We start from the raw sequence: 18425 nt of genomic DNA, 5'->3' as shown, positions 1-18425 counted from the left end.
TTTAGCTAGTGAACCACAAGCTAACGTTAGCTACATTAAAATATGAAGACATTTTAACTAATGGCTGCCAGTTAACTCTGGAGCTGCCAACCAGTTTAAGAAAGGGCCTCCATGCAAGGTATCTGTTTCATTTCCTACCAATGTACCTACCTGTTATACAGAATACATGAACAGCTTGAATATTAAAACTCAGGATAGGTCAGAGCTTAACCCTTGATCCCACCAGCTAGATTTGACATTTCAGTCTTTGACATATTTGCGCGAGATATCCCCTCTCATTAGTAACAACTTTATTTATTAGCATATTTAAAGCAACAGTAACGTCACTGCAGCTATACTTTTTTATTTTTGTATATTGACTGTAGCTAAATGTTGGCATCAACATGTTACTAAGCCAACTATAACAGATGTTTACTGTGAATTATTTCTGTTATTCGTTGAGTGTGTTTTCTGTTTAAACTACAGGAGGCTTTGAATAAATGAACCGGCTACGGAAACAACAAAGACCTGTGAGAAGACAACAATCATGGGGGCATAGTGGCAACCTCTCTCCAGTGTTGGCATACAATTCTGGCCTGTGCGTCAATGACAGATTAACATTGCAAAACTACATGTTTTCTTAAAAAACAAAACAATAGTAACTGAAGTTTCAATTTATCTGATCAATTATAACAGCGATTAACCGCCATCAAAATCTGCTACTCAAAGGAGATGGTCATTAACTCGGTTTTTTATGCCTCCTATATGGAACGAACCATTTCAAATCTTTCGGGGGGACATGGCGCCGACTCGTAACATTACGTGACAATATGATACGAGTCAATAACTTGCGTAACCTATTAGCTATATCGGTTTTATAAAATCGTTTCACAATCAAATGCAATAATTAGGTGAATTCTTTGTTTTATTACGGTAGAGACAGTTGTATGTACAGTTACTCGTAAGAAATAATGATCTGTCCCACACCAGACCACCACGGAAAATGGCGACTGTGAAATAGATGGAAGACGAAAGTAAGAAATTATTCAATGCAGCGTTTAAATTGTGCCCTGTCTCCACCCGCACAGCTTGGAGGTAACGTGTGTTTTTTTAATTATCATTTTATTGATGTCTGTTTCGAGATTAGCGAGGGACGATTGTCATTAGCTGTAGTTTAGCCTCAGGAATAGGTTTTGCTATGGAACAGTCTTATGGAGTGGTCTGCAGCTCCAGCAAGCAGCATCCAACAACACAGCGTGACATAAACGCCGAAGATATGCAATGATACCCTTACGCGACGTTGTAAAAATGATCGAATATGCTCTTTATGTAGCCACGTTTTGAAACACAGCCCAACTACTGTCGGTTGGTATAACTGAACTACTGAGTTGAAAGTTTTAACTGTACAAAATCCACAACCGCTCATCAAAAGCCATTGACGAGGTCCATCTCTTTGCAGTTTTGGTGCTGCTGTGTAAATGTTAAAACAAACACCACTCTCTCTCTGCTACAGGAGCATTCACTTGCATGACACTTTTATTGCCCTTCAAATACAAGACCTCTCACTCTTGCGACCTTGTAGTGTTGTAAATGGCCACAATTAATATTCCGAGCAAAGTGTCACATATATTATTATATATATTGTATTTAGCCATATTTATTTTGTATTCAATGGATGCTGATTGAGTCCGAAAGATAACTCTGTTCACATTGTAAGTAACTAGAACATTTTTTAAAAAGCACATTCTAATATGTAAGAACTACCTATTGGGAACTGTAGCTCGTAAATAACATTCAATATTGGGCTGATAAAAGAACAAACATAATTGTTATGCCGGTGACATATGCTAAGCAAGCTAAAAGTTGTAACTATAATCTTAATCAGATGGTTAATGCATTGCAACAATTACTGATTCACATTTGCATTTAAGGCTTGAATTAATCGTTACTTTCATTATTGATTAATCTGACAATGCTTTATCGCTCAGATAATTAAAATGTTAGAAAATAGTAAAAAATACACCTTATAATTTCCTTCAATGTGCTAAATTCCAAATTTAGAGCAAATCTAGGATTGAGCCGTTCCCGCCACATGGCTCTCAACATGGCGGCAGCTGAGCCAACGCTAGCAGCTAACAGGGCTGCACAAACATTGCAAACGACAGCAGCGGTGCTGACGGTCTGCCGTTAATCCGAGTGGGCTTTCTCACATTGAACCAAACAACAGCGACACAATGGCACTCTAGTATGCGATGCACCCTGGCATCATGGGAGCATCCTGGGAGGAAAAAGGCACGACGTTTAACACAACAGTGTCGGCTCTCCTCCGCATCTTCTGTCCCTTTTTCGCACAGATGTCGGTTCTGCTCTGTAACTATCTCCGCTGTTGTCTCAACGGAAGAACAACTCTGTCCCCTCATTCTGCCTTTTTTAACTTTTATACAGAACAGCAAGGTGAAATAATGGCGCAACCATCCCTCCTTGTACAGGATGTGTGAAGGGGGCTGGTGTGACCAAAGGGCGGCGTTACGCTCCTGTGATGACGCCGTGGGTTAGGACTGCATTGTCGGAGGTTGCCGCCGTATTAGTGTGTTGAGCAGCAGTCGGTTTTAGCTATCCAGTGGGTTACACATACTGGGACCTGCATACACACACGGCCAGACCAAGTCCCCAGGAAAAGCACCAGGCTTTGAAGCAAATTTTGCATGGTGGACAAACATTAAAATGACAATTTCCAGGTCCGTGACGTGATGCCAATGGGCCCAACATTTTTCCCCATCGACTTACATTGGGAAAGAAATGTCTGTAACTGTGCGAATATTTAGTTTTTGGATGTAAATCAACTTCCCATATAAAACACTGCCATTACTCCACTCTATCTCAAACATAGCACCTAAAACAAAGGTGGCGTCTTCAATTTACTTGTTGACAAGGACTCTGTGTTCCCCTAAGGTCATGGAGTGTCAATGCGAAGAATTTCTTTAAGGCTCTGTTGAGATCAACTTGAGTGTCAACTTATTAATTTGAATAGAGCCAGTCCGTTAACATCACATTCAGCAAAAACAACGCAGGGTCATGAAACAAGGCGATGCGTTAACCAATCAAATATATGCGAGTACACATTCCTGGTAGATTACTTTGAAACACGAAGGCTGTTTATCTGCTGATTATCTCACAATTGTTATGGGGAGAAAAAAAGTTGCCCAAGAATATAAAAAAGGCAGTAATTTGATTTCAATTTTTTAGAACACTGAAAAGCAACAACTGGACCCAGATCAGTTATGTCATCGTACAGAGAAAGATTGCCCAAAGTGATAAAGGTTACATACAACTCTCTGGATGCTACAGTGATAACTGCTGGTTTTGTAGTGAAACGCTTTTGGTTGAGGATTATCTAAGAAGATTTTACTTTTCTTTTTCAGGTCATGGCAGCTGAAATGTCATGTCTGACAGGTGTTGATGAGGACGACAAAGATGCAGATCCTGAGATCAATGCTCTCAAACTCCTGCAAGAGCCAGTGAGAATGGCACAAGATTCAGCCTGTTGCACCGATTCTTTTGGCAAACCTTCTCTGAAGCAAAACAGTGTTCTAGATGTTCTGTCAAACACTGATATGCTGTCTCCGGTTGGCCTGGGAAATGGTCCTTCATTGCATCAGGCTACACAAGCCCATGAACTCAACAACATCTCCACAGATAAAGAGGAGGTAAAGAGCATCACCCCACTAAAAACTGTGCAGGAAATTGATACTGCAGGAATTTGGGGTTTTGACGACTCACCTGAGAACTCATTAGATAACTTTACTGGCGCCGGTGACCTTCATTGGGACCCTCACAAAGAGTTTATGCAGTTTCTGTGGGAGAACCATGGCGATTCACCCGGTGAGGAGCCTAAAGATGAAGCGTCTTCTGCCAACAGCCAAAGGAGAAGGAAGCGGAAAATGGACATGGTTGTCATGGTGGATCCCTCAGAAGACCTTTATCCTGACCTGAGCCACAAGTCATCTGAGGAATTGTCTGATGCTGAAGACCAAGCAGACTCCATTCCTGTCAGGAAAGTCAGAAAGTCAAGAAACTTCTCCCAGTCACAGTCGCCACCAACTGGGAAAGTTCCCACGTATCCCAATGGAACTGTAAAGGCCATTAAGGACATTCTTCACAATGCACCTCCAAGAAATTCACATGAGAACAGTATAGGTCACGGGCTTTCACCTCTAAAAGGGAGACTCAGCATGAATTCTCATTCAGAGGAAAAGCCATCATGTTATCCTGGCTCAAAATGTAAGCTCATTTTCAATAAAGAGCATCATTTGCATCGTCATATGAAGTCTCATGTTGACTCACCAAATATCTCGCCAGAGCCTTTTATATGCCGAGAATGTGGACAGACCTTCAGGCAAAGTGTTTCGCTTATTGAGCACATGTCCATCCACAAAGAGAAAACGGCAAGACTTACTGAGGAGATCAAAGGCGTGAATGATAAGAAGAAAGAGGACAAAAAGAAGCTATTCTGCCCTCAGTGCACATTTGTTACAAACTGCCCCAACACATTTGTTCAACATGCGAAAACACACGAGAAGGACGAGAGAAAGTTCAGATGTGACAAATGTAGCTTCAGGACATTGAGTGAGACGGAATTTAGGAGACATGACAAGATGCCGCATATTACTGTTAGAAAGAAAATCCAGAATAACGACTCTGAACTATTTTCCTGTAAAATTTGTTCTTATAGAGCTTTTAACAAAAGTGTTTTTAAGAATCACCTTCTGCGCCGCCATCAACAAACTTTAGAGGAAAAGGAAGTTGAACAGCTCATTGAAAAAATTGAACAACCATCTAAGGAGCAGCATGTGCCTACTACTAAAACGCCTGTAGAAGATGCAGAGATTACATCTAAACTCTCTATAAAAAATCCGATCCCCTCCAAAAGAGCTTGTTCCCCTAGCGACTCCAGTGATATTTCTGACTTATTCAAAAATAGCAAGATCAACAGAGGTCTCAAGACTCCACTAACAGAGTCAAAGCTGGACAAATCCATAAATGTTCTTCTCTCCCGACAAAGAAATGGAAAGAAAACTCCAGAACAGAGGAAGGAAAGCGATAATCTCAGAACTTCTGTTCCGGATGCCAAAGGTGACATTGACTCTGATCAGTTGCCAAGGACATTGACTATCAAGGTTGAAGATTCAGATTCAACCCAAAATGGCCATTGGTTGACACCCAATGCCGCCAAAATCGATCAGTCAACAGTCAGAAAGTCACCATCTAAAAGGAAGATGTCCACCCCGTATCGCAACACCTCTGAACAAGACTCATGCTTCATCTTACCAAAACCTCTGCTAAGTCCCATGACAATGAACCAAGAAGAAGACGATGAAGAAGAAGAGGAAGAAGAAGAGTCATACTGTAAAGAAAAGGACATTTTCCAGTTCTCCGATACAGATACAGATGCAGACACTGACCTTTTTGACAACGGTATCAAGAAAGAAAAACAAAACATAATTTATACCTATAGCAGAAGAATGTCCATGCGGGGTGCTCTGCAGGCGTCAAAAAGGCTATTTGAGAAAATAAAGACTGAAGAGCAAGATCAAACCATCCCTGAAATCAAAGAAGAGTGCATAGAAACGGAAGTCTTCCAAGAAACAATTGACTCCCACCAAATACCACTGAGTGAAGACTTCACAGGGGATTTTGATTTGGAGTTGGAATCGGACCGCAAGAACTGTCCATACTGTCCTGCAGTCTTTGAATCGGGTGTTGGATTGTCCAATCATGTCCGAGGGCATCTTCATCGTGTTGGACTGAGCTACAATGCACGCCATGCAGTGTCTCCTGAGCAGGTTGCATCTCAAGACAGAAGACCACGGATTCGAAGTAAGATCTCAGCGTTCCAGAGATTAAAAAAAGGTAATTATGCAAATTCTTCTATGAAAGGGAATCCATGGTTTATTACAACGTGGCTTATATAGTTGTGACTCTGGCTATATGTTATTATTGAATATTGAACATTAAACTTAACAAGTGATTGCCAAGATTTTTGAACGTGGCATCAGCTTTAAAAATATCTCCACTAGGGCCACAAACAACGAGGGGTCAGACAATCATCCAGGTTCAAACAAACCCCAAATGATTTAGTTCTTTAGATAAAAAGATCTGAGCTAACAGTACAAGTATTATTGTCCGTCAGTTTACAGACTGACATCGTAAGTCAACTATTTGCACTTGCACTCAGCATAGTCGTGCACACTTAGTTTTTCTATGAAATGAAAGATTATAAGGGACATTCTCGGCGTGCTAACTTTCGGTTCTACCTCCAAATTAAATTGTAACTGGACAAACTCAGCTTGTTATCAACCTGGGTGATTGTTTCTGGCACCATTGAACATGTTTTTTAGCCATCCATGCAATAAAAAGATTTTGGTGAGTTCAATGTTCTCACTATCACTGAAACCAAAGGACAAGGGAGTGAAAATATAACTCAATCTTTCTGTTATATGAACTAAATGTTCTTGTATTGTTTAAGTTTAAGTTTTTCTTCTTCTGTTTCTTCAGCGTTGCAGCTGGAGTCAGAGCCTGAGACTGTGAAGAGCATTCACTCCTGCCCGTTATGTGGGGACTCATTTGACAACAGGACTGGACAGTCCAACCACATTCGAGGCCATCTTAAAAAGCTTGGTAAAAGTATTGCAACAAAAAATAAATCCCCATTATTTTTACTCCGGGAGTTGATGCGCGACAAGAAAGAGTTCCAGCGGGCACTTCAAATTCTGGGAAAGAGACGGAACCATTTCCAAGATTGTGCTTCACCAAAAGTGTCCAATGTTGATAGTTTCACGCCGGCAGCCATTGGATTCCCAAAAAGTGATTATTTTCCAAGCGCTTGTGCTGATGCCCAACCACTGATGCCCACGTTTTCTTTCATGGAAATGGAATCTGAAAAGAAGCAACCGGAGACTAAGTTTGATGTTAAAAATTCCCTCACGGAGACGACTGCCTTGATAGGAATTCTGAAGAAGAGGAAGTGTCAGGAAGACGGCCGAATCAAGGGGTCTTCTCACATGTCAAGAAACTTGTTCGCAGTTTCTTCAGACTGTGAGCACAGTTCAGGATCCAGGGTTGCATCTTCACTGCCAAATTCGTTATGCGGTAAGTAACTTCTTCAGGATTAACCAGAAGGAGAGACTTGTGGAACTGACCGCTTCTAAATGTTTTGATTAATTTAGTAGTTAGAATCCTGTAATCTGCTTGATGTTATGTATTGTCAGAAAACTCTGTTGAATATCTCCAATGATAATAGTAAATTTAATAGCAATTTACTTCAGAAACATTTATTTAACTTGAAATACATGTTAACTTTACATGCCAAATTAAGTTAACATGCAATGTTTTTAAAATGTTGTGTTGTCTAACTTTCTTCTTCTTCTTTTTTTTACATGTCAACATAGTTTAAGCTGATTAATTGTATCTCTCGCAAGCTAATATTGGCTATCAGTCTGGCCCTGTTTTCACGTTTGTAGATAGACTAGGTTATAACGAGTAAAGATAAGTATATAACCTCTCCGGCACATATCATCGACTACTACAACTTAATCTTTTAAAGGCTTGTTAATCAAAACTTAATCAAAACTTTTACTCTAAAACTCTCATTGAGACATTAACACATCTACAGCAGCTGTTTTGAGCAAATATGGGAAAACTGCTCATCAGATCTTCTGTGTTGGTAAAGGAAGATGTCATCAGCATGAAGGGAAAGCATGACTATGTGGCCTAAACTGATCAACATGTTGCACTAACCGTAATAGCAGAAATGATACATCCAAAGTTTGTTATAAGGAACAAAGACATTTGTAAGTTTTCTTTTTTTAATCTTGAGCACGATCTTGTCTATGATTTAACTTTTTTATTTGTTGTGTGTCTTTTTACAGAGAAAGGTGAATTCAACCGGAAGGTGTGCGTCCACTGCAATGCAACTTTCCACAGTGGAGTTAGCTTATCAAATCACCTCCGGGCGTACACAAAACGAAAAAGGGATGCCTTACTTGAGGGACATAGTAAGTGTCAACAGCAACATTTTAAGTTTTATTGCTTCGCAAAACAAAACTTAAGTCTTGTTGTGCAGAAGTAAAGGTTCCCTCCATCTTCGACCCTGATGATCCGCTCTTGATAGAGGGGTCTCTGAGTTGGTTATGTATTGCAGTTACTTGACATTTTTACTTAAAACCCCACAGCTACATTTGCATTCAGTTTCTTATCAAAGAACATATTGTGCATCCTTGAGGCCTGAATATGTATTAAATAGATTTCATCCTCCTGAATTAGTATTTTCTAATATGTCAAAACCTGCATTGTTTCTATTGATGCGGTCCAGCTTGCAGTATTCTTCTTCCTCCACCACTTAATGTCAAGCAGTGGAAGAGCATGAACCCATTGGCAGGAATATGTACCAATTCACTGGGATGGAAACTAAACATTAAGACGGCGTCTCTCGTTGTCAAAACCTTAAGTTTTAAATAAGGATATAGATTTTGCCAGTGCCAGGAATACTTGGCATAATATCATTGATCCAAGAACAAATAAACACATATTCCAAGTAAACGGTGTCAAAACATATTGTGTATGGCTGCATTGTCAAGGAGAACAGTCCAACAGCTGTATGTGTATTCTCATTGTAAAGGCACATTCACATACAAAGAGTCAGTTCATCCTACTGCTAGTTTAGGTTGCTCAGCAGAACTTGTATATGTCCTGCTCAAAACTTTGAACAATTATCATTAGTTATGGAGAAAGTTAAACAACAGTGTATCAGAAAGAGTGTCAAAGTTACTCAGGACTATTTTCATAACTTAAGACTTCTCAGCCATGACTTCCTTTGCTCGCTCTCTGATCAGGCATGATGGAGGTACATTCTGCCTCCAGAGTTGTGCCTGAGTAACCTCCACTGTGCAGAATATCTTTAAAAAAGCTATCGCCAAAGCTCTCTGTGGGGCCAGATACCACGAGAGGTTGTGATGTCCAAGTTATAATTAGTGTACCAGTGGTTATTTGTGTCCTCCCAAAGGTAGGGATCCAGAAGGCTGTCAGCAAGTAAGATATAGCGAAGATTTTAATTGTGGAGTTTGGTGGGTGCGTCAGTGGGAGGAGGGAGCTCTTCATGGCTGAAAGCTTTCAGGGCCTACTTATCCTTCGGTCACAGATCATGTTGTGTATATCTTGAGCCTTCTGTCATAAATACACTGAACGGGTCCCATACAGAGGAGACACCACGCCAGACCGTTCACCTCGGTGTCACGCACACATGAGTCTGAATCACTAATAGGATAAAATAAGGTCTAAACATCTCAAACTGGCTGATTTATTCAACACAAAATGTACAATTGTAGGAACATCACTGAACAATATCCTAACTTTTTTAGTGGTTACCATATACTTTGTGTCCATTTTTAAAGTGTTAAATTAGCAAGGCTTTGCCGTAATCTCCAAGGTAGGGCTGTAAAGTAATGAAGTTATTCTGTGTTTCAGTATTCGACTGTAAAGCAAGGAGGCAGCACTCGAGGCCTGGCTCAAAGAAGAAGACACTGCCCTTACCACAAACTCCAGAGGAAATGTACAGGCTCACCTGCAGGTAATGCTTGTATTTTGTTTATCTTATACTCTTATAGTCTTATAGTCCTTTTATTTTGCATCTTTAACAAAACAGAGTAATCAAAACCAAAAGTAGGTCCTATCAGTATCCATAGTCCAGCCCACCGCGAGTACAAATGCCAATGAGTTATAATGTTCCTGGCAATTATTAAAAGTATCTGTAAAATATACCTCAGATCGATGTCCCCTAAATCTTTCGGTATAGACTCCAGCAAAAATCTGAGTGGACTGAGGGTACCTCCACTTCTATGATTTTATCGTTTTCTTTTTTTATATTTTTCCAAAAACCTTTGACTACTGGACAGTCCCAAAATATATGCTGTGATCTCCTATTTCACCACATTTTCTCCAACATAATGGAGCTGAAGGATCCTTCACATATGAAGAGATTACTAAAGGTGTATACAAATATCTGATTTTTTAATTTCTTATCAAATTCTTTCCATAATTGGCTATTGATTCCTTTGTGACATTTGTTGCACAAATCTTCCCATGTTGCATCTTCAATTAGAATATTAAATACTCAGTCTTTTTAAATGCTGGATAATCGTGCATCTGTAGTCTGTAACCACAGACTGCAGATGCCCTGGGTAACCACATTTGGACCACTGTAAAGTGTTCTGTCGTGGTCCATTTGCTTCTTTAACAAACAATTTGTATTTATTTTTTAAACTGCCTTGACGACTGAGAGGCCTTTTGTCATGGTATCCCCAAAAGGGTGAAACTGAGAGTGAAATTCTGAGTCACCAACAAACGTTGTGACGGTCTTGAATTGTAAAGAAGAAGAAAAAGGGCTGAACCGATAACTAAATCTTAAAAGGAGAAAAAGACCAGTAAATTTTTTTTTGCAGACTTGTTAAGTAAATTGACAATAAACACCAAGTTTAGCTAAATAAACACTCTGCACATGACAGTTTGTAGTCGTTGTCTAAATAATACAAGTATAACTGGTTCTTAAAAAATATGATTATACCTCTACCTAATGAATTTAGGGAAATTCAGATGTTTATGTGCACGAATTGGAATAATTACAATATTTAAATTAGTTTAGCATGTATTCGATCATAAACCAAATTATTATTATTAAAATAACATGTTGACCTCATGGTGGCCTTAGATGAAGTATTTAGGGATCACCAAAGTTATTGCATTTAATCCTGAGAGGGACCTGACTGCCTGTACAGACTTTCAGGTCATCCAATAATTTTAGTCTGGATCAAAGTGGTGCAAACCCCCTCAGACCAGGACTCAGACCAGGACTCGGACCAGTACTCGGACCAGTACTCGGACGCCGAGACAACACAAGTGCGTGTTGGTCTATTTTCAATTTCTTCTTCTCTTTACAGGTTCTGTGACCTCGTCTTCCAGGGTCCCTTGTCAGTCCAGGAGGACTGGATTAAACATTTACAGAGACACATTATGAACACTAGTGTCCCTCACACCGGGCTGAGCATGGTCGAGGTCCCCTTGCTGCCCACGGACCCCTCGACCCTCGAGACTGACCAAGACAGCTCTCTGACAGCCACACATGCTGCTTCATGAAGCCCACGGGGACCTTTAGTTCACTGACCTGTATGTACATTGGATGTTCTTTCACTCTCTTTCAATGAAGTACTGGCCAAAAGTACAATATTGCTCAATTCTGGAGATATTGTGAATGTTTGGACAAATAGAAAAAGTTAATTATTTTGGATATTACCCTTTTGTTTTTACATCGTCCATTTTTTTTGGAAATACAATTCCAAATGGTCGGTCTGTTTTGTTTTATGCAGTAATGTGTGGAATCCATTTCTAATGAAGACAACTTTTACCTCCGATTTCTCATGGTTTGAGTCAGTTTTTGTCAACATTTGGGCGCACCTCTCTTCTGTATAAAGTTACATAGATCATTTTTCTTTTGTATTGCAACACGTTTTAATCCAAGCCCACAGCCTGTTTTCAGGCCAGAGTTGGTGAGAGAAATTCGACTGAAAATGGCATCTAAAAGCTCACAATGTAGTTCCTGAATTCAAGAGTGGAAAAGAGAGCTACTGTACAAGAACAAAAGAATGTTGTCTGCAAACTTATGCATAGAAAGTGTTTTATAGTATTTCAATAACTGCATTGTTTAATACATTTTAACTCACTGGTTAAGGAAAAAGTCACTCGACACAGCCAGTGCTGACAAAGTCCTTCATACATGTCACCTATATTTAATGTTTAAATAATTTTATTTCAAATGTACTATATCACAGATACAATGCTTAAAACATTTGTGTTCTAAATAAAATTAAAAAGAAACATGTTGGCTTTGTTGAATAATTTTTCATACAAATTGTAAAAACTTTGAATCTGTACATTTAGAAAATAACAGACCAAATGGTGATGAGCTGGGAGTACTAACGCTACTGTTGAGAACAATATGTAAATTAACAAACTGTGCACAATGATACAAGAAAATCTATATTGTATGAATAAGCAAGATGATGCCATCATCATCAAGCTTTCTTCGGGATGTACTGTACAGTTGTGGCGCCGCAACTTTTATGTGTCGCTGTGATTGTTTAAATCAGCCTCTGGGTGGAACAGCATTTTTGGATTCTTCCAATGATTTCCATCATTCAAATGGACTGCCACCCTGAAAGAGAAGAACATGTCGTGTTCACACACAGCCCCCGCATCGGTGCAAAGTGTCTGGCCAAAAAGAAACGGGCCTTTGTGCTCGTACAGAAAGGCCATCGATGGATGCATAAACATATGATGCGCTGTATAAACCCTCTCCCTCCAACGGGTTAATCAATTATTGGTATTTGTTTAAGTGTTCCGGTCTTTTTCCAGAACTGCTGACTCCACCTTAATATAAGCAGTCTCTCGTTTTATTATTTTTTAGTCGATTTGAAAAATGCATTATCCACATCATTATGGGAGGAAATACTAAATACAATCACATCAAAGCAGTATCTAGTGCAAGTGCTATGTATACAAATGGGATAAAAGTGATAATACTGGTATTAACTTTCGAAAGAATAATCAATCCATGAAATATTAAGTAAGAGAATTATCTACTAAATTAAACAAGTATACTGCATGTGCACATTCCTAAATCATGGAAATATTTAAAGTTCTTCCATGTTTTTCCGCCATGCCGTTTATTCTAATGCGTTTGAAATCTTAACGTTCTTGCAAAATACCTTCAGGAAGTGTTCGTATTGAGGTTTCAGCTCCTTCATCATGGTTTCTGCTTTGTCGAGGCAAGACCGTCTCTGCTGCACTTGAAACTCCTTTATGAAATCAATCAGCATCATAATCATCACCACTCGTCCCTTCTAGGGCCAATGTTGAAAAAAAAAGAAGAAATAATGTGTTCTGCTATTTACCGTTATGTTGGTGAGGTGTTCCTGAGAAGTAATGTGAATGTGCACTGACGATGCAGATGTGGATACCAAGACGCGGCAAGCTGCACATTGGAACATTTCAATCTTTGTCATGTGGTCATGTTCCTGCAGAGCTGAAAAAATATATAGTTCAGGCTTTGCTCGTCTCACATAGAAAATGCTGGAACAAGCCAGTGTGTATCTTGAGTTTTAAAAGATATTTACCTTGAGCTGCACCATCCTCTATTGCCCGGCTGCATTGCTGGCTTTTATACAGCATGACCTCCTGTGGACATAAATAAAGACTCAACCATTTGGAAGAAGTTGGACACTACGGCTCATAATTGAGTTTTAACACAGGAACCATATGACAGTGTTTCCCCTACCAGTCTATCAGGGTGGCGGCCCGTCCCCCTGAAGCTGTAAACCTAGGAGAAACACTGTACGATAAACCACACTCGATGTCATCTTACCTGTAGGAAGGCTATAGCCATATCGTCATAACTATGCTGCTGCTGGATGTGCTCAAGGGTGTCCCAGTGACTCTTGCTCTCCAAGTGATCCTCCAGCTCCTGACCATTGGCTAACTCAACATCACAAAGGTCACACGTGATGGGGCTCCTTAAAGAAAAACATTAACTGTTGCAGAACATTACAAAGGTCACATAGTGTCTTCTTGACTATAAAAGGTGCTATATGAATACTGCAAAGGTCTCAAAATGCTCAATCCACAGAGAAATGCACAGCCCGGACTCAGAGACTGAACCCTCAGACGAGCCCTCAGGACGTGAGGTTGTGATGTCTATAGCACAGAGAGCGGTAGAACTGCTAAACTCCTTGTAGTCGACTTACTGCAGAGTAGGAGTAGGAAGTTGAAGCTTTTCAGCTATTGTGGCGAACAAAGCTAGCAAAGTTGTAAAGTTATTGGTATGACATCTTGTTCTCACTCAGTCTTTATCCTGGACCACAATGTGTTTCTAAGTGCAGTGACGACTACACGTATACACTAGCCAAGCAGCTTGGAGTTTATTCAATCTGGGCAATAAGATTAACATTTTAGCTGATGGCAGCTAACAACTAGCCCGGCTTAGGAACACGGTTGTGTGGATTCCTTCTTCTTGACAAAATACGAGTGATAAATCCTGGTAATCTCAGGACTGCACCCACAGCAACAGCTGATGGTGCACACCAAGCTCCTGGGACTGACTTTGGCTTCTGTGCAAACCAGTGTGGACTGTGTCATCTATCTATATGGGTTGAGGCTCTTCATGTGTTTTTGTGTACATGCAACATCATAAAAAAAAATCACACATCAGTATCTTTGGTTCTTACTTGTCCATTATTACATTGATGCTCCTGTTTCTTGGCACCTTGGTGGAAGGTGGGACTTGGTCCCATTCTGTGGAGCAACAGTGTACACAGCATTAGCATCCGGCTTAGAGGGAATACATGTACAGGTGACCAAACGAAGCGCTGCTTTGCTCTTTCAAAAAGGATTATATGGGGGTTTCCAAAATATACTCAAGACGCTGAATTTAAAAAAAGGATCCATGCAATGTGTCTCCTATATTTATATTAACGTCGGCTATAATTCATCTTAAATGGTAAGACATAACACCAATTTACCTGTTCCCAAGTAATTCAACTGTTGATAGTCTGGCTGTAACCTGGTCGGGGATGATCCAACAGTTGTGTTCATCTACAGAGGAGAGAATGGGCTTTAATTAGTACTGTGTGTTAAGAGTGTTGTCCCAGAGTACAACAAATATACCCAGTATTCTGTGTTAGTCTCTAGCTCAACATTGAAGACAACCACAGAAAGCTAAATAAATATTGAAATTGAAAACAAGAATTGTTGTTGTTTTATTGTTGATACCTCTCTTTTGTATTCTGTGAATGTATTCCTCTCCTCCCCGTCGGCCCTCTGTCCTCCATATGATACAGGAAACTGTTGGGTGGAGGAGGCGTGAATAAGCCTCTCCAGGAGGGCCAGAGGTCGACTTATGGAGTCACAACCCGGCTGATTTTCACCGTGGAGGCTATAAACCTGTCGCTCAGGCAGTCTATGGCCTGGACTGAGACGGTCACTCTGGGTGGTTTCAGGGCTACGATCATGTACGGTCACCGAGTCGGAGTAGCATGACGCCCAGCGGCGTTTTTTACGGAAGTCTCTACTTGGAGACGAACACTGGTGTCCCGGGTTGTAATCCTGATCAGGTGGAAAGTTGTTGTGGTATTTCTCATACTCAGCGTCTGAAGAGGCAGGGTCGTAAGGATCATACATTTCAACCCTGAGGGAGACAGATGGGGGATTAGTATGCCGAATGCAATGTAACATTACATAGCTCGTTTATAAAAGGCCTTGATAGAACCCAACGCTTACACACACCAACAATAAGCTAACAATCTACATGAACTGTTGTGAAGAAGGGAGGAGAAACTCTTATCTGAGATAAGATACAACTAAGAGTCCGTGCACATTCAGTGAATTGTGTCCATCTTTTTAAGGTCACACTGCATCTTTCCCACAGAGGTGTTTCCTCGCCTATGCCTCCTCAAGATGTATTTTAGGAATTGGGACATCCTTCAAGATGTAGAACTGAGATTGATTTCAAGGTTACATGCGGAAGGATTGAGGAACGAGGTGGCACACAATCAAGAAATGAGAAAGGCCCCATGTCGGTAAACTTTAGACATCACTGACTGCCTGACGTTACCTTTGTGAACCGTCGTCAGTGCTTTGGTCCAGAGAGTCGTCTCGTCCTAAGGGTTTGAATGCAGAAATGAACAGCAAAACATTTCACTGGTTAATAAATACGAAGGGTAAATATCAATGGAGACAACTTATTGTGACAGACTGAACGAGTCCTAGCGTTAACTAACTAACTATAAACTAAAGGAAGCTGTACTTGGTTCATGTTTGATCATAAATTACTGGGAGAAGAATTAACACATTCATATCAAATGATGACTTAGGAACAAATATTTTCCCAGTTTCAGGCAAATCAAAATCGATTAGCAGGCTTGCCACATTTATGACACATACAAGTGAAATCTGCATTAACTCTGGCCAGCTTTACATTGTTATTGTATGCCAATACAGTTATAAAGCACACTTAATCTGTATTGTATTTATCTTTTAACAACAGACGGAGGGCACCGTTTGTTGCACGTCGATCTCATCACTCTCCAAGTAACTCTCGAATAAAAGTTCAAATTGCCCAAAAATATGAAGAAAGATAAATAACTTGTGATGAATTACTGTTTGCGAAAGAATTGTCACTTCATACAGGAATGAATCAAATGAGGTAATATGAACAACACCGCAGCATGATTGGTTAGTAGTGGTGTAAAGTCAGAAGTGAAAGAGACGCGAACCCTCCGGCTAAAGATGGCGCTGACCCCGAGAGGCCGCTCGTTCCTCGCGGGGCTTCAGACTCCACCGACGTTACCTGCGCGTGCCGCGGCTGGTCGCGTCGCAGCCCGGTCCGACGCGCTGCGGTGTGTGCGGCGGGCCGTCGTCGCTGGCACGTGGAACGTTGCTTCTGTGAAGTCCGGTGGGACTCGGTTCATCGCGGGAAAGCAGCTGAAACCATCGAAGTGATCAACATGCACGCTAACGTCAACAAAGCAGAGCAACGTAGCTCGCGCAGCAGCGCGCGCTGCTAGCTTGAGCTACACTCGCAGCGGGGCTCGAACCAACAAACACACGTTTAAAACAACAACACGGGCGCGCTGCTCTCCGTTTGTAATGTGAAACGTTCTCAAATTGATGGGCGTCGCACACACGAGCTAACGTGACGGCGTTGCGGCTGTAGCACCGAGTCCACGTTACCTGCCGGGCGGCTGTGGGTGTACCGGAACTCCTCCTTTCGGTAACGGGACGTTGTTCCGACGGTTCATTACACGGTTGCTTTGTAGCGGCAGATATAAGCAAACGAGATGAGAAGCTCCTTCACCTCCACACTGCTGGAGAACCAACAAAAAGCATCCTCCGACAGATGGCAGCACACTGCCAAACACGTTTCAACTGAGCCAGACACGAACACCTGTGTGTAGGAAGTACTGAGCAGCCATTACAGATTAAACCCTTTCCCCACTAAAGCTTTGATGTACAATAGAGTGACATTACACACACACACACACACACACATTGACACGTTGGAGGCTTCCAGGTTCCTGAAAGAGGCCTCAAAGGCCCCAGAATATATGTGTATGTTGGTTACATGTATTAATCGTATTGTTTGCAATAATCACAGCGATAACAGTCCTGCATTAGTCTGTATTGCTTACCTCTGTCATTGTGTGTAAATGGTCTTTCTATATATCCCCTAAATATATTTGTGGTTAACTAAATTACAATAAATAAGCGGTCAGTAGTGTCTTATTTCTGAACCCCTAGTGGAATAATCCATGAATAGATTATATCAAAATTATGATTATTCCTGACACTGACCTTGGAAGCCATTGCAAACTGTTTTAGTATCATACATGGTCAGTTAATTTAAAGTTGTTTTGGTGATTGGCCTTCCCCCTGACTCACTAGAGGTCACCATACAAAAGAGGACAAGGGAGGGCCAAGCAACAACAACAAAAAGGCCATCCATTACACCGTGTTTTGAATGAATTCTGAAGTTCATTCAGTGAGCAATTTAGGATGCCCTGGTGTTCCACTGAGCGACTGAGAAGGTCTTTTCGTTCCAGCAGCGGTTTGGTTTTTTAATGAACAGCTTTTAGTTTTTTTAGATTTAGCATCTGGCATCTTCTGGTTTTGTTTGTTCTTGTTGTGTGTTTCTTGTCTGTCGTGTCTATTTGTCTGTATGACTTGTTGGTGACAAAGGAGTTTGGAAGTGCCAACACATTTAAAGCCATGGTTGGGTAGGATATCATGGACAGTTACATCAGGGTGTAAATTACAGGCAAGGTCCCATACTCAGAGTGTTCCTGCAAGGCCATTAAATAGACTGTTGAACAGAAGGCTACACACATGCATAACACACAATAACTATATGACCTTGACAAGATGAACACAGACACAGTGATGCTATTGTTTCCTCCTCACTAGGACTCACTAAAACAATCATAATGTTTAGCAGAGAATCATCAGGCTCCCATAGAAGCCAACCCTTGTACAGCAGAACTGACCTGTTTGATGGGAATTCTAATTTTGACATATCTCTATGGGATCATATGGGTGGATGAACACAAGACATCTATCTTCATCATATCAACATTATACACCAGGTGAAAAAGATTATGGATTATGTGGGTTGAGCCTATTAAACCTAAAGATATGTTAAGACCAAAACCACAGCTTCTTGACGATCAGGGAACTGGAAACGCATCCGGTAGAATCATTTGCTTGAGTTTCAACAGCTTTTTTCCTCGCTGTAGTTAGCAGGTTGGATCATCGTCTTGCTTGTGAGTCACTGAGGTCAGTGTCACCTT

General features: G+C 40.8%; 2 protein-coding genes across 3 annotated transcripts; one reads left to right on the top strand and one right to left on the bottom strand.

Moving 5' to 3' along the window:
• Positions 1–857: 857 nt before the first annotated feature.
• znf644a (zinc finger protein 644a) lies at positions 858–11911 on the top strand. Of its 2 annotated transcripts, XM_056421022.1 has the most exons (6): positions 968–1074; positions 3402–5889; positions 6535–7128; positions 7908–8033; positions 9502–9604; positions 10971–11911. In XM_056421022.1, exons 2-6 carry the CDS (start codon positions 3405–3407, stop codon positions 11164–11166), a joined length of 3504 nt encoding a protein of 1167 aa, XP_056276997.1. In that variant the 5' UTR covers positions 968–1074; positions 3402–3404; the 3' UTR covers positions 11167–11911. The 2 variants fall into 2 exon arrangements, with proteins under 2 accessions (XP_056276998.1, XP_056276997.1); XM_056421023.1 differs by lacking the exons at positions 7908–8033; positions 9502–9604; positions 10971–11911 and adding an exon at positions 7428–7788 and having other exon boundaries at positions 858–1074.
• On the bottom strand, positions 11688–17039 carry LOC130198003 (uncharacterized). Its single transcript, XM_056421033.1, has 11 exons — positions 16813–17039; positions 16430–16563; positions 15695–15740; positions 14854–15268; positions 14604–14676; positions 14310–14376; positions 13451–13598; positions 13203–13263; positions 12981–13111; positions 12795–12884; positions 11688–12241 (listed from the first exon to the last, which is right to left on the bottom strand). The coding sequence occupies exons 1-11, from the start codon at positions 16878–16880 to the stop codon at positions 12221–12223; spliced, it is 1254 nt and encodes a 417-aa protein (XP_056277008.1). The 5' UTR covers positions 16881–17039; the 3' UTR covers positions 11688–12220.
• Positions 17040–18425: the final 1386 nt, after the last annotated feature.

This window comes from Pseudoliparis swirei, chromosome 8 (genome assembly GCF_029220125.1).
Source record: "Pseudoliparis swirei isolate HS2019 ecotype Mariana Trench chromosome 8, NWPU_hadal_v1, whole genome shotgun sequence".
NCBI lineage: Eukaryota > Metazoa > Chordata > Actinopteri > Perciformes > Liparidae > Pseudoliparis > Pseudoliparis swirei.
Note: the sequence above shows the minus strand (reverse complement) of the source record. Positions and strands in the feature narration are given on the sequence as shown.

Bases quoted from the DNA above. Each gene is read 5' to 3' on its own strand.
- znf644a (XM_056421022.1), top strand. From the start codon at position 3,405: ATGGCAGCTGAAATGTCATGTCTGACAGGTGTTGATGAGGACGACAAA. The intron at 8,034-9,501 runs GTAAGTGTCAAC...TCTGTGTTTCAG, and splicing joins TGCCTTACTTGAGGGACATA to TATTCGACTGTAAAGCAAGG. The intron at 9,605-10,970 runs GTAATGCTTGTA...TTCTCTTTACAG, and splicing joins ATGTACAGGCTCACCTGCAG to GTTCTGTGACCTCGTCTTCC.
- LOC130198003 (XM_056421033.1), bottom strand. From the start codon at position 16,880: ATGAACCGTCGGAACAACGTCCCGTTACCGAAAGGAGGAGTTCCGGTA. The intron at 14,377-14,603 runs GTAAATTGGTGT...GTTGCTCCACAG, and splicing joins GTTGAATTACTTGGGAACAG to AATGGGACCAAGTCCCACCT. The intron at 13,264-13,450 runs GTAAGATGACAT...TTATGTCCACAG, and splicing joins TGGCTATAGCCTTCCTACAG to GAGGTCATGCTGTATAAAAG.